At 44.1% G+C, this 23,788-nt stretch overlaps 1 protein-coding gene across 1 annotated transcript in view; it reads left to right on the forward strand.

Annotated features, from left to right (window-relative positions):
* Positions 1 to 23,788, forward strand: part of LOC311494490 (cadherin-4-like) — a 247,918-nt gene that overhangs the window by 211,750 nt on the left and 12,380 nt on the right. Inside the window, exons 7-11 of the mRNA XM_084553559.1 lie at positions 1,964 to 2,136; positions 7,199 to 7,336; positions 13,174 to 13,359; positions 16,356 to 16,612; positions 22,165 to 22,307. Of these exons, the coding sequence (XP_084409685.1) occupies positions 1,964 to 2,136; positions 7,199 to 7,336; positions 13,174 to 13,359; positions 16,356 to 16,612; positions 22,165 to 22,307 (897 nt within the window). The remainder of the gene's footprint in view (positions 1 to 1,963; positions 2,137 to 7,198; positions 7,337 to 13,173; positions 13,360 to 16,355; positions 16,613 to 22,164; positions 22,308 to 23,788) is intronic.

Consider the following 23,788-nt stretch of genomic DNA (forward strand, 5'->3'; position numbering starts at 1 on the left):
GCTTGGATGTGTGGATAGATGGACAGAGCAACAGTGTGAAACAGGGGCAATTACAAGAGGGACATACTGGTTAAAAAAGATTCGAGGAGAATTTGTGGTAGGGTGACATTTTTAGAGATTGGTGGACAGAAGAAGACCGGCGAGTATATCGGGAGAGATTGGTGTCGTTAAAAGTATGACTACACCAGTGAATCTTTGATACAGCGGAGAATTTTCCATTTCCCTTGATTTAGCAGACAGAAGGAGAATCTGTCTCCTACAGTGGCTTTTCATTTACCCTGGTGCAGCAGTGGTCATAAACCAAAGAGGGTGCTTGGGCTGGAGAGGAGATTGAGGATTAAATGTACCACGCTGTAGCACCACTGGGTCATTTTATGTCTAACCTCACAGCGGAAGAATCCCAGAGATGAGCTCTCTGTGTGCAAGCTGGTGTGAGTGTGGACCTGATGAGCCAGAGTTTATTGCACCAGAGGTGATCACAAGCGGTGCCCGGGTGCTCATTTCCGTCGCTTTTTTTAAATTTTTGCTCTCTTTTTGTCTTTATTTCTTCCTTGCTTTCTTTTTCTTGTTTTTTTCTCTCTTTACTTTTGCCACGCCCTCTCCCTCAGTCTTGCCCCACACAGCACGCAAAGCCTCTATGCCATGCATGACATTCAGCTGAACAATAATCATAAAAAAAAAGGCCGTTTTAGAATTTAGGGCTCCAATGGCTTCAATGGAAGGCCAATTACAGACTTGAATTAGTTTGCAAATTAAAGAGTCATTATGGGGACCTAATCCTGTCAGGCAGAGCTTAGGACGCCTGTACAAAGGGTCCACATTAAACCCCCTAAGAGTGCAGCTTAATGAAATTACCCCAGCGATGTGTGACACACTGCGATTCTTCATCTCCTTCGCTCTATCCCTCCATCTCTAGCAAGGAAGTGATGGGCGGAGGAGTGATAGTCACTGCACTTGGAACCACACCAAATACAGAGCCTGTCGTCTGTTTCTCTCTTCTCCTCCTCCTCCCTCTGTTCTTAACAGCTTTTTTTTTTCCCCCTTCTCTCGTCTCACTGAGAGGCCTTTAGAGTGCTCCCTCTGGCCGAGTCATTGACAAATGTTGCTTTGAAACGTAATGAAGTTTGAAATGGGAGCTGCGGTTACAATTATCCTCGGACAGGGGCTGTCACTGGCATGATATCACTATCTCTGGCAATTAGAACCGGCTACGGGAGCGGGAGAACAAGTGGCAGAAAGAGATGGAGAGATTGGGTGACAGGCAGAGATCCCACAGAGTTATGTGTGTGTGTGGAGGCAGGGAAGCAAACAAGTGGTGCATTCATGGAAGGATAGTGGCCTAGTCTCTGCAGCAGAACGGTGTCTGTCTGCACAGTTTATGCGTGCACTTACTTGTGCTTATTAGAACATTTTTGAATGTAGCCTGTAAATGTTGAACACGATGTGACTTATGTAGCTGTAAAGACTTATTTTTGCACGTTTTTGGAAAAAGGTGTCATTTCTAATCACACAAATCTGTAAATATCAATAAACTAGTGTTACAAACAGGGGTTATCAAACTGCTGTTGAACATCTGTTGTTATTTTAGCCACATTTAAATGCACCTTAATAAATATCTGGGACTAAGTAGTTTATTTTTAGGTAATACATTGTAGATAAAAGTTAAAGATTATGTGATTTCTGATGAACAGCGACCCCTGTGGCCACAGTAAGCATTTACTTCCAAGAGACCTTGCTTGTTTTCTTATGTGTGAATGAAGCTTTGAAATGTAAACATAACTAGCAAAATGATATATCAGTATTGGTTACACAAAAGCTTCCCATAATAGCTAACAGAAGCTAACAATAGCCGCTATAAGGTACATCGAAATCTCTAAGTGTGTTTTATCACCTTTAATTGTAATTGCAGACGACTAGTTTGTGCTTGGCTCCCTGTGGACATAAATCTTTCACTTTTCTTCAGGAACATATGTGATGCATGTCTCAGCGTTCGATGCAGACGACAACACCACGGCTAATGGAATGGTGCGCTATCGGATCCTGTCGCAGACGCCGCACAGCCCAATCCCCAACATGTTCACCATCAACAGCGAGACTGGGGATATTGTGACGGTGGCACCGGGTCTCGATCGAGAGGTCGGTCTTCTCTGTCCCGAGGCATTTACCAAAAGCCTTTAAATGATGTCTAGTTTGGCCGATCAAATGGTTAAATCAGCTGCATAGTGTGCACGCTGCCTGAATGAACTATAGCTGGCTTTAAAATTTGCCTTTTTATACCGAGCACCGCATTGTTTACTCTGATGACACTGTGATGTGACTTTCAAATGTTCTGTAGTCATTTTTCATCTCTCTCTCACACATACACACACAGCAGCATTTTTTTTTTTTACAGTAAATTGTCTGCGGTCACCTTGTTTATGGAGCTTTAAAAGTTGTGACAAGATCCAAATGTGTTTATTCTTGCGACATGGATGTGCCAGTGACAACTCTGCAAAGAAATCTCAGAGACAGATCATCCTCCCAAACTGTCACCGGTGACAGACCTATTAACAACACATCACGCTGCAGTGGGCTTCTCACTTTGTGTGTGGGTGTGTGTGTGTGCGTCTGTGTATATGTGCGTGCAAGTGTTTGTGTGGTAAAGATAGAGTGGAAATATCTGAGATAGAATGCCCTTGACACCTGTCAGACAAACACAAAAGCCCATATAATCACATCTACACTCGATAAAACACGGGCAGTGGAGGGGGAAAAAAAAGGAAACTAAAGGGAGCAATAGAACAAAAACAGATCTGGATAGATGGGGTATTACAATGAGGAGGGAGGAAGTAAGTGTGTGTGTTTGGCAGTGAAGATAGGCTGATGGAGACGGAGAAGCAGGATCAGACACGAGTGCCAGAGGGAGAGAGGGGTATGCTGGGAACATGGACTAAAAATGTCTCAGCTGAACCTCTACTGCTTATTTTAACTCTGTTTTATCTGTACACCGCTAATCCAGGCAGTCACCCCAAAATATGGGATTAAACTCCTGCCACCCCTAAACGCACACAGCATGTTCGTACTTCAAAGGACTCAAATTATTCCCCTTTGCCATGACTTATTTATTACATGTGTTTGTCAAGGTTATCACTGGCATCAAGTGTTCTCTTAGTGCTAGGCGGTATGACCAAAAATTTATATCACGGTATTTTTCAAAATTATATCGGTTTCACGGTATTTGACGGTATTTTTTTTTTCAAGCACGACTGGGTGTTAACCTTATTTTCTAATAATTTAGAGAATAATTACTGCAGTAAATTGGCTTGGAATGACATATTTTACTGTCATGAGGAGTGAATATTATAGAAAAACATTAATGTCCACACTAGTATTAATGAAGTGAAGGAATCAAAATGCATGACTGTTGACTGTTGCATGACTGCAGTGCTACCTTTACCTGCAGACGTGGATGACGCAGGTCGTAGTTTCGTACATTCCTGATATTCCAGGACATGCTTGCGGCTGAGGTGGTGAAGTAAATCGCTCGTGTTGCCGCCTGCGGCTACAACTTTAGCCCGACAACGTTTGCAGAATATTGTTTTTTGACCTACGTCAGATTTTTTTAAAGCCGAAGAACTTCCAAACAACAGACACGGCTCCTCTTTTCGGTACAAGTTCTTCTGTTTCATTTACCGTAATTTCCGGACTATAAGCCGCTACTTTTGTCACTTGCTTTGGACCCTGCGGCTTATACAACGGCGGATGGATTTTTACAGCTAACGGTCACCAGGGGCGCACTATCATGTCATAGACGATGACACGAGGATTAAGAACTGACTTTTCTGGTATAGTAGGCTGGTTATTTTGATACAGTAAACGGACGTGTTACTGCACCTTTACTGCTGTGTTGGCTGTTTTAGAAAAAGATGCTGGTTATTTAGTTGAGCAGCCGGGTTACTGCACTTTTGCTGCCGTGTTACAGGCAAGCACTTTTACAAACAAATTAAATTTAGCCATTTAACGTTATTGCCTCGTCAAGCGTTGTAAGCTTTGTTTTTTGTTATACTGCACTACTACGGTACTATGACTGCAGGAAGTGCGCTAAGAGCGCACCGTTGTATTATTTGTGCACTGCACGAATGCTGTTTGTAATGTCAAAGATGTGAAAGTTTGATCGATCGATTGATTGAAAGACTTATTGTGTTTCTCAAATGTAAATAAATAGGACGCTTTGCGTTTCCAAACAGTCATTTCTGTCCCGACAATCCCCTCCGTGGTAGAAGAAACCCTTACGGTAATTAAAACACCAGCGGTTTATAGTCGGGTGCGGCTTATAGTCCGGAAAATACGGTACTCGTTCTGTAACTTCAGTTTCAGAACCGTGTTGATCCATTTTGTTCACCTCTCGACACAGGCTGTGCTCTCATATGCTGCTTGTTTGGTGTAACTGCAAAACAGCCCCCTCTCAAACAATGTCCGGCGGCGCGACGTTCCGCCGCTCTGCGTTCCCAACGTTTTGTGCGCTACTCACCGGTATTGGGGTATATGAAAAATTCATATCATTAAAAAAAAAAACACCGGTATTCGGTATGAACCGGTATACCGCCCAGCACTATGTTCTCTTCTACAGCAGTTCCTATCCGGACTCAGATTGCAATCAGACAACAGCCAGATTCAAATATAGTTTTCATAGATTGGTCAAAGCATTGACCTATAAAGACGAAATCTCATGTACGTAACTTCTCCTCCTCCTGCTATCCAGTAAGCTTTGCTCAAAGCTACAGAATATTACATGAGCAGAAGAACAGGTTGAACCTATAGAGCGGCATCACTTCAATTGACCTGGGAGTTGCTGTGTTTGTCAAGAAATCCAGGCCCAGCTGAGATCCAGTCACCAAACAAAAAAAAAAAAAACGGATCAAATAAAGATGCAGTTTTTTGATGCCAGGTCTAAAACCTGGAAAAATAAAGCCAAGGTGGCAGTGCCTAAAATGGCACTTCTTCTAACGGGTGGCCACTTGAGGCTGGCTCCAAAAGCCATTCAATCCCCATAGACCTCCATGTTAAAATGCCCAACTTTAAAGCAGAAAAGCCTGGCACCAAACTGTTTTGGTCTGTATTCCTACTTTCCACATTCATGACAATTGTACAGGCAGTGAAATTATACATAAAAATCGGGGCTTAAAGTTATACATAAGTAATGGTGTGGCCGCTTTGAGTGACAGGTGGATGCCTAGGTTGCTAGTTGCTATCGTATGGCTGCATTAGCTGCACTCACATGTGGGTGACATCTAGGTGGGTTGGCCTGTCTTTGTGTAGAGTCAGTGGTCATTATCTAGACAGCATATAACTGCATAACACATGTTAACACCAGGTGTAAATTCAGCCTTGGGACACTGGGAATTGGGTCAATGAATGGTACCCTGCTTCTCTAACCTCTTGACTCTTTAATCATCACAGCTGTGTCTAACCTTAACCTTTAACCTTAACCGCTTAAAGAACTCAAATAATACGATAAAGATAGGATACGGTACGATACGATACGATACGATATGGTACGACACGATACGGTACGATACGATACAGTCTATTTTCCTCTATATTAAATTCATCTTGGAGTTAAATGTGAACTCTGTAGACCTAAGCACGTGCATCTATTTCTCTACATGATGTGCTCTGTAACCATATATCCACACTGCTATTTTATTCATATGTGCACACAGTTTCTGTTGCACACTTGTGCTTTTCTGCAACATTATTCCTAGACAGCCGATAAGATGCCTCAAACCTTGTGGGGGGAAAAAAGGGAGCTTCTCTACTGCACATAAACTTCATAGGAAGATGCTACACAGCATACTGCAGTGCTTCCTTGGTCCACTTTTAGTCAGCACTTTGGCCCTTTGAAACTTCGAAAGTTTCTGTGCCTCCCTTCCCTTCTTGCATTGGGGAAATGTAGGTGCTACAGAAATGCTCGAAAAATATGCAACATAATCTATTTTTGGAGTTTCCCCTCCCTTGCGCCTAGGTTTCATCCCCTGCTGTCTCTTATCCTCTCCTCAGTTCTTTACTTTTGAAATGTCGTTCTTCCTCCCCTTTGTGAACCCCCACACTGATTCTCTTCTAAAGATTTCCACTGGTATGCAGTGGACGTTTAAGAGCTTGTTGACAGTAACAGACCTCGGTTCTCCAGAGGAAACTGGGTATGCTGCGGTGTTGTTGCAGTGCTGAGAGGTTCAGAGGAGCTCTACATAATTACTCCCTTGTCTAATTAGTGAGAGTGTTGTGTACACGCTGAACACAGGCTGATGGGACAGTCAGGCAAGCACAAGATATGGAGGAGTGTGTGTGTGTGTGTGTGTTCTCGTGTGTGCGTGGATGCTCGTGTGTATGTATGGGTGTTAATGAGAGTGTGCGTACAAGGTTGGAGTTCAGCATCTCATCTAGCATCAAGATGAGAGGAACTGAGAGGAGCTGTCTAATCCTCCTGATGTGGCGTCCTGGCCTAATTGGGATATTTACTCGGTAATTAGCAGGTGAGAGAGACACTGGGAATGTAATTGGGAATCTCATTGACGAGACACATTATCCAGACAGTCAGCTCCCGGGCTCCATCCTTCCTGCAGCCCATTAACCGCACCCTGGGAAAGAAGAGGAGACGGAGGGAGCCCTGAAGAGAAGGAGGGAAAAAAGGGGTGGGATGGGAGCTGCACGGCTAGCAGAAGACAAATGCCCCTGAGTACGAAAATACAAATAAGAGGACAATATTTCAGCTTTCAGTGAAGTGACACTCACAATATGAAACGGCATTCATCACTTCCTCGTATTATTGCACCATAGATATTCTATTAATCTCTGTCAGCCGGATCGCTGTCTTCTCATCTGTCCATCAGTCGCGCCAGAATAAGCGACGCCTTTGATGACATAGTGTACCCACGAGGAGGCTTCACAGTGGATACATTCCACTGAGGAGGTTTCAACTCAGTCAGATGAAAGGCTTCATTCTGTGATTCTGTGTTTCAAATAAGACCATCGACGACGACTAGAGAACAGAGCACGGGGTCAGCTTTTTTTCCCCTCCCTCTGTGAGTCACAGTCTGTGGCGGCTGCTGTAGAAAGAGAAGTACAAAAATAAATAAATAAAAAAATGCTCCTGCAGATGAATAACAGTGCACTTTTTTTTGTTTTGTTTTGTTTTTTTTCCGGTTACTGTCTTTTACAGAAAGTGTCCCAGTATACCATCATCGTGCAGGCCACGGACATGGAGGGCAATCTGAACTTTGGCCTCTCTAACACAGCCACCGCCATCATCACTGTCACGGACATCAATGACAACCCTCCCATGCTGACCTCCAGAACTGTGAGTCACCGCAAATAACAGAGTGGGGAGAAAGGGTAACAATTCAGAGAAGGAGGTGGGTTGGGCACTGAGTGGAGTTTGGAAATAATTAGAACGCTGGAGAAAGAGGTGCACACACAAACGGGCACAAACACACACACACATACACACACATAAGAAATAACTAATCCATATCATTGAATTTTTATTAGCAAGAAAGCTAGAGACACCAAATGGTTAATGATTCTTGTCATAACAGTGATATTTAGAACGGTGATTACATTACAGGTTATTATTGAGTGAGGTAAAAATTAAAAGTCCAATGCGCTGTACGCAGTGTGTTATACTGTCACTGCCGGTGCAATTCAGCAACATCATCGCTAAAGGAATTAGTGAGGCGAGAGATTTCTCTTTTGACTCTGTCCTACGCTGAGTATTCCTTTCAGTGCTGCAGAATGTTCTGATGTCTGGGTGGAACAGCTGAGCTGGCAGCAGTGTTTCTCATCGTAGCTGGAGAGCAGGAGAAAAAAAAATGTTTACTGTTTGCATGATTGAAACTATATTTTATTTGATGTGGCATTTGTTTGGAGAAGTAAAGATTGTCAGTTTGCCGGCAACACCGGTGCTATGATGATGAAAAATTGCCTAGGTTTCCGATGCGGCTTCAGGTGTATTTCAGGAGATGTGCGTTCAGTTCAATTCAGTTTTATTTATGTAAGTTGTAAAACGTAAGTCATCTCAGGCTACTTTACGTAGTAAGTTCAAGACTGTACAATATTATATTGACAAAGCTAAAAAATTGCCCCAGAGCAAGTATTTGGCGACAATGGGGAAGTAAAACTCCCTTTTAACAGGAGGAAACCTCAGACAGAACCAAACACAGGATGGGTAGCCATCTGCTTGAGGAGAGTAGAGGGAGAAAAGATGAGCATTGGGTAATAACAAACAACACACTGAGCAGGTTTGCTGGGACCAGTAACCACAGATAAGAAACATGAGCCGGAGATACATGCAAAACGTTTCAGGATAGAGAAGACACAAATTTAACGGCATGTCATGATGGCGTATAAATGAATGGAAAGTAAAAGAGATGAGAGCAGAGGAGAGGTGCTCGGTGCATCATAGGAAGCCTCCCAGAGGCTTACAACTTCATCACTAGGGGAGGGTTCAGGGTCATCCGAACCTGCCCTGTATTATAAGCGTTATCAAAAAGAGAAATCTTAAAAGTAGACAGAGTGTCTGCCTCCAGAACTCAAATTGAAAGCTGATTTCACAGGAAAGAAGCCTGTTAGCTGAAGGCTCTCTCTCCCGTTCTAGTTTGTCTAGGAACCAGATATAAGTCTGCTTTCTGAGAGTACAGTGTTCTATTGGGATAATAGGATATAAGAAGTGATGGGCATGGGACTGTTTGGTTGATAAGATGCCTCGCTCTGCAACTGCAGGAATAGCGTAGGGTGCACTATGCGGCTCTTTGAGATGGCAGCAGAGGAGTTAGCATTAGCATTTGCTCTGGGGATGATTTAGACCCGTCTGATGATGAGTTAGCATCGGCGCTAAGCATGTGTCAGACATAGACCTCATCAGAGAGCTGCCACATCGCACACAGCAGGGAATGTACAGAGGAAGAAAAACAACCCGGAGAAAGGAGATGGTGAGCAGGAAGAGAACAAAGAGAGAAGAGGAGGTGATGAGTGGACCACCGTGTAAGACGAAAAATGGAAAGAAGAAAAAGTGATGAGAGAATGATGAGCAGGGAGGAAAGAATGAAGGATTATTTAGTCACGGGAGCTATTTTCCACAGCGGCAGTGATGAAGCGCAGACATGCCCCATTGTAAATCAGAGGCCTTTCCCGGCTCGACACCCCCTCCCTACATTGAGATTCTCCGCTGATGCCGCTGTATTGATGATAGCGGGCAATAACAGATTGATATTCTCTAACTGTATTCCACTGTGTTTAAGTGCATTTCCATCAGCGTCACGGGAGGAAGTTAATACTATCATGGATATTGATGATAAACCTTAGTGGACGTTTTGGAGCCACGATGAGCAGAGCACTTTTACCCACTCCCCTCATAAATCATCCATTTTAGAGAGGGGGGGTAACATAAAAGTCATTTTGTTGAGAATGCAGGCCATTATGCAAATATTTAGTGTTTGCAATAAACCCCATAGATCTTTCAATGTGTCCCAGAAATATAAAGTTCGGGGAATTTGTCTTTAATGTTGATGATTAATATTTCATCACGCCTATCAGAGGCTGGCCTATTTTTCAAGGCGGCTAAGGGTGGTGTATGTGTACAAATGTGAAGGCTCAGGGTGCTTCTTCAGGGCTGTGCACATGCATGCATTATGTCTGTAATGCAGATAGATGAGATAAAATGAGAAGAGTTATTCATCTCTTTTGTTTGTGTATGCATAGACTACTGCAGCAAAGACTGTATATCATATGGTATGGGGTAATTTTGTAGTTATGTATACAGACCTACAATTATGCAGTCAGGGAATCTCACTGCACTGCTTCCTGGGCCTCCTTCCTTTACTGCCCTCACAAAGTTCACATGATGAACTTCCTTGTCACTTCACTTCTCTCTCTCCGCTCTCCTCCTTTAGTCTTTTCCCACTGCCAAAATAGTGACAGAAGGGTGAGGGTGTTGGCAAGAGGTGTTTTGTCAAGTGTCGTGAGAAAGCCAACTGCACTCTGTGCCAATCACAATCAAACAGCTTCCCCCTCCCCCCCTTTAGGTCCAGCGGTTAGGGACTAGACACGGTATCACAGAGGGGCGAAAAACCTGCCTGATCAGAGAAAGTCCAAGACTCATGCGATTCAGTGCTGAGTCACCGGCTGCAGGAAGAAAACTGCAAGAACTCATAGGAGCCAAAGCAGCTTTCACATAATAGAAAGAATGAGAACAAACCCAAGATCTGTTCAATCCAACATTGACAATAAACCCAGAAACTGTCAAATATTGCTTTGTTGTAGAAAGGTCAAGACTCGAGCAGCTTTTGTAGTAAATGGAACAACTTTATTAGACGGACGTGTTTCGGCTCATGGTCATCGAGAAACACACTGCAAAGGGCATTTTTTTTAAATGAAGTAAAAAAAAAAAAAAAAAAAAAAAAAAGTGTCATTTTGAATGGAAACAACCAATTGTGTACATGCACATATAAAAATAAACCAATAGGACTACAAAGTGGGCTTGGTCACGTGACACCAATCACGCCCCACCACATACATATAAACAAGCCATGGAACACCTGACTATATTAACATGTGATTCCTGGCCTGTAACTGGGCCAGACAGCTAAAAGAGAGGAATGCCCAGTAGAGGTGAACGGTAAAGATTAGATATATAAACGCACTACAGAAAAGTATACACGGGGCATGTACAAGATAAAAAAGAGTTGTAATAAATCAAGTAAATAAAAATTGTATAAAAAGACATAGAATGTGTGAAGAATACATAGATAAAAACAAACACTATAAAAAACACTATAAAACCACCTAGTAAAAGAATTATAAAAACTCATTAATAGAAAAGTCATTCATACCCCCTGGACATAAGCTTTCAAAAGAGAAAATCTAAAACGCTTCTCTCTTTTTTTCTTAAAGTTGACATTACCATTACCGTTGGCTTAATAGTTTCTGTGCCGATAAAAAATAAAGAAGGGATGTGGTGTTGTTTTCCTTGTTTAAGCGTCTCACAGCAGGACTGGATAGATGGTTTCTCTCGATGGCACTTCTGTGTTCAGAGATTCCTTCTTTTAGGGCGCGAGATGTTTCAACTATAAACATTTTGTCGCATGGGCATTTTAGCAAACAGGCCGAATTTTTTGTTTTGCAAGTGATACGGCCCTTAACGTCAGTGGTCCTTCCACTGATGGGGTGGTTAAAAGATTTTATGTTTTTAGTGTACCGGCAGTTCACACACATTTAAAATTGCCTTGAGTAGATTTGGTAGCCGTGGAGTCTTTTGGATCTCGACATGCCTTAAAAATTCTGTTGTTTATGTTATGTCCTGTTTGAATGTAATCATGGCTGTATCTCTGAAGTTTTTTGGGTTTTTTTGCAAGAGCGGATCATTTTGCAGGATGTGCCAGTGTTTTTATGATCATATCTTTAATGTTTTTGGTTCAAGGGGGTAAAAGTAGAGCAGTAAATGAGGTTCAGCTTAGGTTTGGAGGGATCGCTTTCTCAAAAATGAAAGTCATATGACTTGTTAGGTTGAATGATTATGGCGGATAGCTGAGAGGGTAAAGTAACCTGAATACTGCTTAGCATAGAAATGCTGTTGTCTCCTTAAAAATGTCCACATCAGCTGCATTCTTAGATTACTTTTGGGAATCTTAAGCACTTAATACTATTGTATCTACATCAGAGCCCTTTGTGACTCCTGAACACAACTGCAATCTAAAATCAGATGACAAAGGTTCAGTGGTTGGAAGTTACTTACTCAAGCAATCTTTCAAACTTCCTGTAAACCCTCGTAAAAACTTCAGTTTTTTGCAACAAACAACAAACTGATTCATTTACAGCAGAATTCCATGTGTCAGAAATTCAAAACGAGCTGTGCCATGCGAGCTTGTGTATGTGAAGAGAAACAAGACTTACACTGCTCCCTCTCTCTGGAAACAGATAATGAGACAAGAAATGTCAAACTGCTGTATTGATAAACCAAACTGTGGTGGACCCTTCAGTGCCGTCCATCAGATCTGGTTAACACTTGCCCTTAGTCGTTACTGAGTGCTGAGATAGAAGATGCTTAAGGGCCGTTCGGAGCCCAAGGGCCATCTCTGAAGTTTTATTTTATTAAATTGGCATTGGGGAGTCCCTGCAGTAAACCGCAGTAATAAACCACAGAAGCACATACACACACTCGCTCTGACACTAACATACGAAAGCCTGCCTAGTTATCCAATGCAGGCAGTTCATCAGGACCACCCGGACTTGTCTGTTGTCTTAAGAATGTCATTGAGTCTCAGAACAGCTCTCCTGACGCAGCCCCCTAATCTGGCTGCTGCTGTCGGCTGTTTGCTGGGTGATGCGAGGGTTGCCAGACAGGGTATTATGGTCCGTTGGAGTGTTTGGTCTGGGGCTTTGCTCTTTGATATCCTACACTCACATAAGCGGCTCAGTGGTTCTTCCACGCCTATTACCCATGGTGACACGGTGACTGCGTGGTGCGACATGCCTGTTGCCTCCAGATGAGGTGAAGACATGGCAACATGCCCTGACCTCAAGCGATTGGTTAAGGGTTGATGGGTTGTTTGCTGTGGGTGGAGCTGCGGTCAACTTGTGTTTTACAGGGTTGCGGTTGCCATAGTTTGTCGGTCTTTGTGGGTTTTATCCCCTGAGCCTTCACAGCTTTGATCAATCCCCACCATAACAGGCATATGACAGACAGCGTCTCACTGCTCATCAGGCTTATCAGGACAAAGCACATGTGTTTGTACAGCATGGGGACAACTAAAAACTACTTATATACCCTCAAACAGCTGTTTTAATGCTCCCCACTGCTGGGTCCTTTACGTTCATCCATTCTTGCTTCCTTTGTCACTCCGGTTTTCAAAGGAATAAAATATTATGGTACATCAAGGATGGGTACTAGGAGCGCACAGAACACTGAAACTGGAACAACACCCCTGTGTGCATGTGCTTGCTAGTGTGCAACTGTGTTTACTGCTTGCTTACTACCCGAAAAGCGAGATCATTAAAATTACCTCAAAACCTGAAAAGAGGATTGTCTCTAAAAAAAAATGGAAAGGAGAGATACGGAACAGGAGCCTGCAGGCACAGTAAAAATAACAGATATTTTGAAGCAATGCATCACATAGTAACAGTTTACTCCACTTTCTGCAGTTTTCTGGTGAGGTCCCAGAGAACCGAGTGGATGTCGTGGTGGCCAATCTGACGGTCATAGACGCCGACCAACCGCACTCGCCTAACTGGAACGCCATCTACAGGATCATCAGCGGAGACCCATCGGGACACTTCACCATCCGCACTGACCCCATCTCCAACGATGGCATGGTCACTGTGGTGAAGGTAAGATGCCAGCCTAGCCTATCACAACACGCTCCGCTTCTGGCCTTTCAGAGGTCACCGAAGAAGAAACAGTGTCATCTCATTTTTTTTTGGTTAAATGTCAGGTCCCTCTGGATTTAGGCGCAAGCAGTAATAATAGACCGCAGAGTTAAATGGGGACAGGCTGGGGTCTTTGCCTTTCATGTGTCCCTTTATGTCCAAATGAGGGATTGGAGGCTGCCGCGCCCTTCAGAAATGGCTCATACACACTCGTACAGTGACTTAAACACAGGGCCTGTAGCAAATTAGGTATTGATTTCTCAATTACAAGATTTTTTTACACACTCATAATGTTCTGGCTGCTGTGGTAAATGACAGCAACAACAAAGCAATGACTTGTAGCACCTGTTACGTTAGTGTTCGACCACTCTGATGGAGATTATCCGTAAGGGTTTTAATACATTTAGGGTTTTGAGAAGGAAACTCCATATACAATATTCATATTGTGTGTGTGTGAATACCCTGTTGAATAGTCCTTAGGGATTGCATTTGCATCTTCATCCTTAAGTTGCATGGGTTTCGTCGAAATAACTTGTTTATTTGTGTGACCTTCAGGACCCAGGGGTATTCTCATCCCATTTCTGACTCCTGCAACTCACGTCTCGCGTCTTACAATAATGTCCCTTTAATTCCCACAGCACCCTGAGCAATGAGCATTGGCATTTTGCTTCTCTTCATTATCTCTAGATGACTGCCTTTTATAATCCTTCCCTCTCAATCCCTGATGTAAAATTCAGTAGGCAGCCGGGTAGCCATAAGCTTGCATGAAGACCCATGGGAGGTTATCAGGAAATCATAAAATAACAGACAGGATGCCCCCTGGGAAGAAACAAGCAATAGACTGTCTCAACAAGTAAACAGAGGGGCTTCGGATTTAGAAAAAGGAGCCGGAACAGACATCTTGTGTTAGGTAAAGCTAAGAAGCCATAAGAAGGGGCTACCTTGTTGTTCCTATTTTTACCAAGGCATCAGGGGCTGATAGCGCAGACACACGGAATTGCACTGACACCGAGGTTTGCGTCAGCCACCCACAAGGGACTCCTCTGTAAACAAGGGGTGAGGTCTTAACCATAACATGTCACACTTTTACGCTGCTCTCCGGGGAGTTTATGAGACGCATTCCCATTTTGCCGCACGGTAATAGACCCAGTAGACAAACAAGCCCACATAAAAACACTCAAACAGAGCCGCTTGGTGCGAATGAGTCATTAAGATATGTAAATTACAGCTTGTGATGAACAGGGAAGATGACAGGGGAAGCAGAGAGAAGTGAGGCGAAGACAGATTTCCGAGGATTGAGACGCGGAGCCCACGGAGAGCATAGATCACGTAGAGCCGGGGTAGGGCAGAGGTGAGAAGACGAGGGGCTGGGAAGTTGGAGTCCAGCAGAACAAATTAGGTAAAAGGGAAAGGGAGGAATGAGTGAAGCAACACAGAGGAGATATAAGATGTGATGGCTCATGGGCAAAAGATGGAAGCTGTGTTATTGACCTCTCACCCCTCTGGCTTCCCTCAGGGCGTGTGTGTGTGTCTGATTGTGAATGTGAGTTTTAGTTAGCCTACAGCTATACTCTAGACCTCCCTGTGCTCTGAATACCGCTGGCTGTAGATCAAAGAGCCTTGAGCGTGGTTAGCCTGTAAATGGGTTCCCAGTGCGCCATGGGGTCACACACGAATGCACACCCGCATGCTTACATTTACTTATGCCCACTCGCGTGTACACACACAAGAGCCAACTATCACGCACACAAACATATCCACTCGAGTGCCCTTGTCAACCAGTCTCCCTGATTAACAATTCTTTTATTTATTTTTTTTTAAATCAGAGCCGCATCCTCAGACTGCCCACAGATAACAGCGCGACAATGCAACGTACAGATGTGCCCAGAGTCATTAACATCCCCGTCAAACGCCAGAGACACGAGCTTCGCAGCAGTAATCATCATCCGCCTGTTTAGAAATGTGCCAGCCGTACCTACAAGCAGCACATTTGTTCTCTTTTGATTTCCTTGCTCGCTGTTGTCATTTGAACCTGATCGCGTCGTCTTCATTAGGAGAGCGGGGAACTGTCACTCTGGTTTAAACTTAGCTGGCAAAACCCCCTGTAGAGTACACACACACACTCACGCGAAAACACACACACACTCATTGAAAAGGCAGAGCCGTGACAACACCCCGTGTATAGCCTCAGCCCTGCTCTGTGTATGTGTGCGTGTGGGAACACTTGACACGACATCTGTTCATTTATCATGTCCTTTATCATCAACAAGGTTCAACGCGAGTTCCCCAGGCACTGTTGAAAAGAGAAATGTTGACAGGGGTTTTTACACTATAATCAGAATCATGTTTACAGTGCACGCACTATGCTTGAACAACTTGGCATGATTCCCTCGTATAATGAATATAATAATTATAATATTAATACCAATAAAGCAGCAACACTCACGTTCACAATTTGACTCTTTTTACAGTTTTTCTGCTCAAAACTAAAAAGTCACTTTTTTATTCCCAATTTAATATCTTGGAACGACTTCGCCAGTAAATATAAAGGAAAACAAAGAAAGATAGATGTATCAGACGGACAGGTATTGGATGTTGTTGCGGAGTAGAACAACGGTGTAAATTCACAGTAGGGATAATGATACCGCAAGACACTGAGCAGCTTCCAGGTGCCAGCAAACGGATAGCAACATGACCTCGAGTCCACCACGGAAACCTGGAAAGGTGACAAGACCACACAAACGAGGCAAAACCCAAGCACATAATTCATGCATAAAGAAGGAAGGTAACAGACAGATGAATACAGGGGAGAAGGACAACACGCTCACAATGGAGAGAGATAAGAGGAGAAGTGAAGGGGTGACTGAAGGCTACGAAGCTTAAATTGTTTCATTTACGTTTACATTCTCTTCTGACACTCGCTTATTAACTCTTTCTTCCTTCCTTCCTTCCTTCAGCCAGTAGACTTTGAGATGAACCGCGCCTTCATGCTGACGGTGGTGGTGTCCAACCAGGCCCACCTTGCCAGCGGCATCCAGTCCTCGCTCCAGTCCACAGCCGGGGTCACCATATCTGTCCAGGACGTCAACGAGCCTCCCTACTTCCCCACAAACCCGAAGCACATCCGCTTTGAAGAGGGCGTTCCCGCTGGCACCAGCCTGACGACCTTCTCAGCCTCAGATCCTGACAGACTTCAGATGCAGCAGACAATCAGGTGCCCGGTTAATACTTGACACAACAGAAAGGTCACGCTAATTGGATTAATGATGACATTTTAATAGCGTGCCGTTAGCTTAATTGTTTTCTTCTTGTGCAAAAATCATTCAGATCTGATTCTCTTACATGTGGTCAGTCTCTAGACACGGGGAATAATTGCTTAAACATGCCTTGAAGTCTCGCTATAGCTGCGTGGTGAATAAGACATATCTCTATATGGAGCAGATGGGGGCTAAAAGGCTTATTGGGCAGGTGCCATGTCAGCAATTAGGGGTCAAAGTTCAACAAGGGGACTATATTTTGGCACTGCCAGTCTCTCAAAGTCTTACCGTGTGAATTTTATGAGCCAGCAGAGAACTCTGAGTAAGGAGGGTACGAAGGTTAATAGGGAGCAATCGCTTCTGGGCTAATCACAAATGTGTGCATTCTGTAGGTTGCTTGGGCACATACATGCAGGTGCACACACTCACACTAATAGAAAGAGAGGGAGGAGAAGGAGAAGAGAAGGAGCGAGCTTGAGCGGGGGGCGGGGTGAGGCAAAATGAACAGCTGGCTCAAGCCCAGACACCTGACACAGCATTATGTCCACCTGCAGTGTTCTTTCTCTCTGGATTTTAAATGTAAACCAACCTTTAAATGACCAGCAGGCATTTTCTCAGCCCTGCTGTCAGCTGGACCGCAGCCGTGACTGCACTGTGGCCTTTCAAACTTAGAGGTAATCTATTATGAACACTTAATATTGACGCAAAGAGGAAGCTTTAGGTTGCAGTCACGTAACTGCGACTGCGCGTGCTTGAACGTGGAGGGAACGTAAAGATTATAGCGAGTGGACTGCTGTGATTTGTATCTGACACCGAAGAGAAGGCAATTGAGCTGAAAACATGGCTGTTCAGTGTGACATTAATACAACCTCCTTCTAACCACCTCACACTCTAATAGCCCCCTTCCATCCCAATATCTCTGGGGAAAAGATCTAAACAAATTTCCCAGCTAATTTCACAGCAAATGAGAGTAAATTGGGTGTACGTTATAATCTAGGAAGACGAAAAAGTCACCAGCTGGGATCTCTCTTTCTCTCTCTCTCCGCCCTTTTTTCTCTCACCTACTCTCATTCTATTCCCTCTTTTGAGTAAACTTTGAAATCATTGTTTTCCTTCCCGCGTGTTATTCCAGGACCCGCCCGAGACTGCCTCACTGTACATCTTGAAATTAAGTTAGCCTTTCGCAATCATGCTGTGGTCTGGCACAGTCTCCTTAGCGTAAATGCAAACCGAATCTCCCTCCTCGGCTCTCCCCGCACGGATACTAGCAAATCCGCCACCTCATTCATTTGGGCCCATCTGGATAGGATTACTATCAGAGCCCCCTGCTTTACACCGTTTCCACAAAAGGTATCTGCTCTAGACTGTCATGCCAGGACACCAGTCGTCATCATTATTTTGTAGACGAAATTCAGGGGCTCGGTTTTGACAATCGGCTAAAAGGCAGTACAGTGCCTACATCACCTTTTCTTCATTTTTAACGTTTTATCTCATAGAACTGATCTCAGTGCACATAGCCTATAACGCTATGAATCAAACAGCGCACAAAGACATGTCTTTGCATGGGGGACATTGAGATATAATACCACGGTTTGTGCTGCATGTAATTTATGGCGCATGTCTTTGCATATGACAAAAAGCCACATGTCTTTATAAATGGATGGTTGGTGTGTATATTAAAAAAAGGAGACAAGGAGAAGGAGAAGATTTAGAGGGAGACTTAAAAGTCAGAAGGAAGGTGAACAGAGACCTAAGGGATTATGGAGGGGGTTGGAAGGAGGCGGAAAGGAGCTGAGGAGAGTTAGCTGACACCAGGTCAAGGTTTGAACTTGACAGGTGCTTATCAAAGACGGGACAGACTGACACTGTCCCGTAGGGGCTGGGGAGGAGGCACCGTGTATAGGAGCGGGGAGGGGGGAGGGGCTGGGGGGGGGGGGGGGGGGGGGCGAGGGAGAATAAGGCATCATGCATCACCTGTCAGACATCCAACCAGTAAGGTCGAGACACGGGACTGGAGACACTCGCATAAATGATTACCCAAACCGCCTTGCCTAAGCTCAAGACATGCATTTTTCATCCTCGGGGTCGGGGGTTTGAAAAATAAATGTCATACCTCTCCCTGCTGCTTGCTAAGATCACTAACCTGCCAGGCCTAATCATACATCCAGCTGTACTCACACACCTACCAACTCCCAAATGAGAGAAGCTTGGGGGAGCATCTAAAATAAGGCACTGGAAGGAATAGTAAAACTTTCAGTATAACAAGGAAACCAAATTTTGTATTACAAATTTGCACCAAAGAAAAGAACTGTTTGCCATTCCAAGAAGACAGAATCTTGGCGCAGTACTTCCACTTTCTCATAGCAACATTGCAGACCGCTGGGACTTAAACGTAACTTAAAACACTGTGGATGCTTTTGCAGGCGTCACTCTCATGGCCAGCACCCTATCACTTATTTAGCGCTATCACAGGCAAGCGAAAATGACTTTTTGAAGCCAACGACTGTCGTGGAGTTTTGTTTCAGAACAGCACTAATGATGCAGCAGATTGAATATTCATCGCGCAGGAAATGAACTCAGATGAAGACTGTTCATACGCCACTTCATTTGCTTCATATATGCTTTATTACGTCTGCCGCCAGGGCTGTTTAAGAGACTTAATTAAAGTGTTTGGCGGTGCGCTTGGTGAACAAACCTTTGCGTTATGTCTTTTATCAGCAGAAGGTGCACATCCACTTGTGTTATCATGCAGTGGACCCAGGAATGAATAGGCACCAATGCCATTTTATTGGCCATTAAAGAAGGAAATGTCTCACATGCTCCACTTCCTCCACTGCCTTTTGTTTTAGTATGTTTCCTCATTCTAAAGGGTCATTTAATGAAAATTATAAAATAACATATTTTCTTACTTTGCCATCAAGCCACGGAGATAGTTTTCCATCTTTATTAGTTTTACTTCCACAACGAAAACAACAGCGGTTGGTAGACTTTTCTTGGTGTTCATTTTTATTTTTTTATTTGATTGTCTTTTCTGCTGAAATTTAGACGAGAAAGCTGATTCCGCCTTCATGTCTGTGGGTGACTTAGGCCCTGTCCACACGTAAACGCAAATACGCCAAAACGGAGTTTTTTTTAATCGTTTTGGCCGAGCGTCCAGACGTATCCTGTAAACGCATAGCCCTAAAACGCACTTTTCTGAAAACGGGTCCCAGGGTGGATAAATTTGAAAACGCAGCTCTAGCGTTTCCTTGTGGACACAGAAAAACGAAAACGATGACGTCATCGTATGCTTCCCCCCCCCCCGAGCAGCCTTACACCTCCCGTGAGCGAGACGTCTCATAACAACATCAACAACAATGGCGGACTACATGCTAGTTTTCCTGCTGGAGAAGATATTGAGCCTATTAGGGTTACCAGGGCAAAATATCATGCTCCTGTGCCACCACGCTGAGCAAAAAAGGCGATTTGTAAACAGCGCTCAAGCTTTGTGCGCATGCTCCGCCTCTTCCTCTCCATTTTTGGTGAATTTCTGAAACCGAAACAGCGCCACTTATAGGCCTGGAATAGGAAGTAGCGTTTTCGGTCGAGCAGAAACGGACCCGTGTAGACGCGGATATTTCTTGAAACGATGACGTCGAAAACGGAGAGAAAAAAGATCGTTTTCGTATGTGTGGACAGGGCCTTAGAGGCTAACCAATTAACTGTTGTGTTAACATGTCAATTTCCTAATCTGTACACAAACTGAGGTGTAAAAAACAGCAGATTGCGGTTTTAGGGGGAGTGAACAGCAGTGACCTTTTGGATTAGAGCCATCACTGTGAGGCTGGCAGGTAATTAGCAGAAACTCCTCCTTGGTCTTCAGTCATCATTGTTCTGCATATAAGAAAACAACACGTGCCTTGTTAAATATTTACCTTTAAAGGTGGTGGTAGGCTGAGTTGTCATACGTTTTCTCTGCTGATTTAAGCTTCCATCACAAACAACTTCTTTAATAATTTTTTTTTTTCTTAAGTGTTTAAACCCCTTGAGTGTGCTCTCCACTGGAAAGATTTTTGGCATGATAAAGCCTACAGCAATGCAGCTGGACACAGATTAGCAGTAGATATCAGTTTAGTCCTAATGAAGACATTAGAATCAGATCAAACAGCCATGCTGCTACTTCCGAATGTCACATCTTCTTCTCCCTCGCTCCCCTCCTTCCCATGATCGTTCGCCTCACCCTTTTATCCCAACCTCCCACTGTGATGGACTCACTAGTCCTGGTGGTGATTTCACAGTCCGCCAGTTAGCGGCTGTGGGCTTGGCCAGCCTCTGTGAAACTGTCGAGAGTGTGTGGGAATGTCATCTCTGTGATCCCCTTCCCCGTACTGCGCTACGCCTTGGATCATGCCCACTGCCTGCTGGGAAAATCCCACCTCCGTCGCTGCCGGAGAGAGATTATGCTCTCTGTCCACCCCCCCTCCTTGCTTCCACCCTTCCCTCTAGGCTTTCATTCTCCCCCGTGTAAGTACAAATGTACATGCGCTATTTAATCGAACACAAATAAACAAGCAGGCTGTACGCTAACGGTGAGCAAACTGCAATTCAGTAAACATAAAAGCCAGGTCAAGGTTAAATCCATTTCAATTTAGATGGATTTAAAAGCTGGAAGTGTATGTCACATAACAACATGGCCTTATTGCCCAAACTGACATTCAGTAAATAGAATCGAATCGACGTAGGGACCTTGTTGTTTAAGGCCACGCCGCCACATGTCCAGAGATGATGGCGCTCAGGTGAAAGCGAGATTGCAGCCAAGAGAGGTGGCAGCTGATGAACTCTGTATCACTGAGCAAATAAGACTAGGATGAGAAGATACAGACGGGGATAAGAAAATGTATGAATACAAAAGCACGGCAAGATGAGGTGTAGCGGCTTGAGTCGAGAGAGATCAGATAGAATTGGAAGCGCGGAACAAGCCGAAAGCAACAAAAGCCTGAGAAACAAGAATAGTTAGATCGTACCGAGATTGGGATTTAATGCTGGAGATGGTCCTTCTTTGTCTTTTTTTCCCAAGGGGGTGTCGTCACCTGCTACGACATCCTGCTGCATCCCCACACACACACACACATTTGAAAACATGCAAGAATCATGTATGTATAGAACCAATTCAGGCAGTTTAGCCTTTGCCAGCTTAAGCAAACACTTCCTGGAGAATGTGCATGCAACACACATACACACACAGGCAGCTGCAGCAGCGCTTAACTAGGGAAGTAATTGACTTCAGTACCTGGTACACAAGAGTGAAAAATGAGGTGAAATTGACTGTAGGCTGCAGGCTTCGGAGAATAAGTCAATGAAGAATTAAACTGTGTGAAGGTCAGGCTGTTGTGGTTTTTGCGACTGTGTGTGTGTGTGTGTGTGGAGGCAATCTATGCATGCACGGGCGCAAGAGAATATTTATAATTGCTTGTAAACAAGGAAACGCCAACGCTAACTCCTCCATCGATCTGTCCTTGTGTGTCTTTAGGTATTCAAAGCTGAACGACCCCGCGGACTGGTTGTCAATCAACAGAACAAATGGTCAGATAGTAACCACAGCGATGCTCGACCGGGAGTCCGTCCACGTAAAAAACAACATATACGAAGCAACGTTTCTGGCAACGGACAATGGTAAGAGCCTCTTTTGGTGCGCAGTCTGTTACCGGTAAACCTGTTTTTATGCACAGTTCATCACTGTAACAACAACAGTTCATATCAAAGTTGACAGATTTCACAACTGGGGCCATGAATGTTTTTAATGAAGACACCATCACATTACCTTCTCTACAACCTGTCATTTTCACATTCATTATAATTTATATCAGGGTGTTATGATCTTGAGCAGGGAGAAGGTGAATTCGCTGATGATCAAAAGGTGCCGCTTTGGCAGATTTCTCTTTATCAAACATTTACACAGTAATTGTGGCGTAGGATCAGAGAACTGACAATTTCTATGGTATAATGTACACCTAAAGACAAATCAAGTGTCCTTGAAGGTGCCTTGTATCTTGCTGTGACGAAGTTAAAAGTAATTTATTGTTGTCTGGAGCTGTGAGTGTACCCGAATTCTCTAACACAATTGTTATTTTAGCATACAGATATATCAGCTTAATAAATATGAAGACGTCTCCATGGATTTAAGGGGATCTGAGGGCATGCAGCATTCAAGTGCAGTGCAGCTGGTTTAGAGCTAGAGAAAATCCTGGTTTCACACAACTGGTCACACTGTTGATCCTCTCCCTTCTCCTACCTTCTGTCTAAGCCGGGCCTTCTCCTTCCCTCCTTCTCAACTCCCGCTGCATACATTATTTGTTCTGCCTCGAACTTAAAACTCGAGCTTAACCAAGCACAAACTCCATCACGGCAAAACAAATAAGTTCCCCTTTTTTCTCAAGTAGAAGTAAGTTGTTTTTCTCAAGTATAAAGTGAACGCTCCTTCTCCACCCAAATCGCCTTATCAGCGACGCGCAGTGCACTGGTGTGTTTACCTTAAGTTGAGCTGGCTTTGAAACACTGCTGTATTTATAGGTCTTAACACGTGCGAGTGCACTCATTTGCGGCACATTTATGTGAGCTTTGAGTCTCTGTGCGTTTATTTGCAATGACTGACGACGTCAGACAGCAGGATGTGTAGCCTTCTGTGTGGATAGAAAGGCTGAGGCAGCGGCATTAGGGGCTGACATGCTCCCGTTGTTTGGACTTCCCACTTTTTTATGTCCCTGTTGTTCCTCAGCCTTCTTAATAATTTCGGTATGTTACCTTTTTCCCTCCTCCCCTGACGCGTTATGAGTACACTTCAATCAGGCATGTCTCTTCTCGGTTTGGCTGATAGTTGGACTGTGGCAAGCACTAAAGATGAGAAGCCAGCAGTTCGGCAATCTTTGAGTGTGTTTACACCCATGTAGTCTGTCTGACTAGATGGGTGTTGCCGGAGTGCCAGCCGTCACAACATGAGAGGGATTATGGTAAGAAGTACTATGAGACAGTTAGGATAGTAGGACGGGACATGGAGAGGTGGTGACAGCGTAGCGAGAGGTACATTTTATACGTCAACCCCCTCCCTCGACAACATCTGACTGCCTCTAGACCCTTTTGACACATTTTCATTTGAG

The sequence above is a fragment of the Chelon labrosus genome (assembly GCF_963514085.1).
Source record: "Chelon labrosus genome assembly, chromosome: 10".
In the NCBI taxonomy this organism is placed as follows: Eukaryota; Metazoa; Chordata; class Actinopteri; order Mugiliformes; family Mugilidae; genus Chelon; species Chelon labrosus.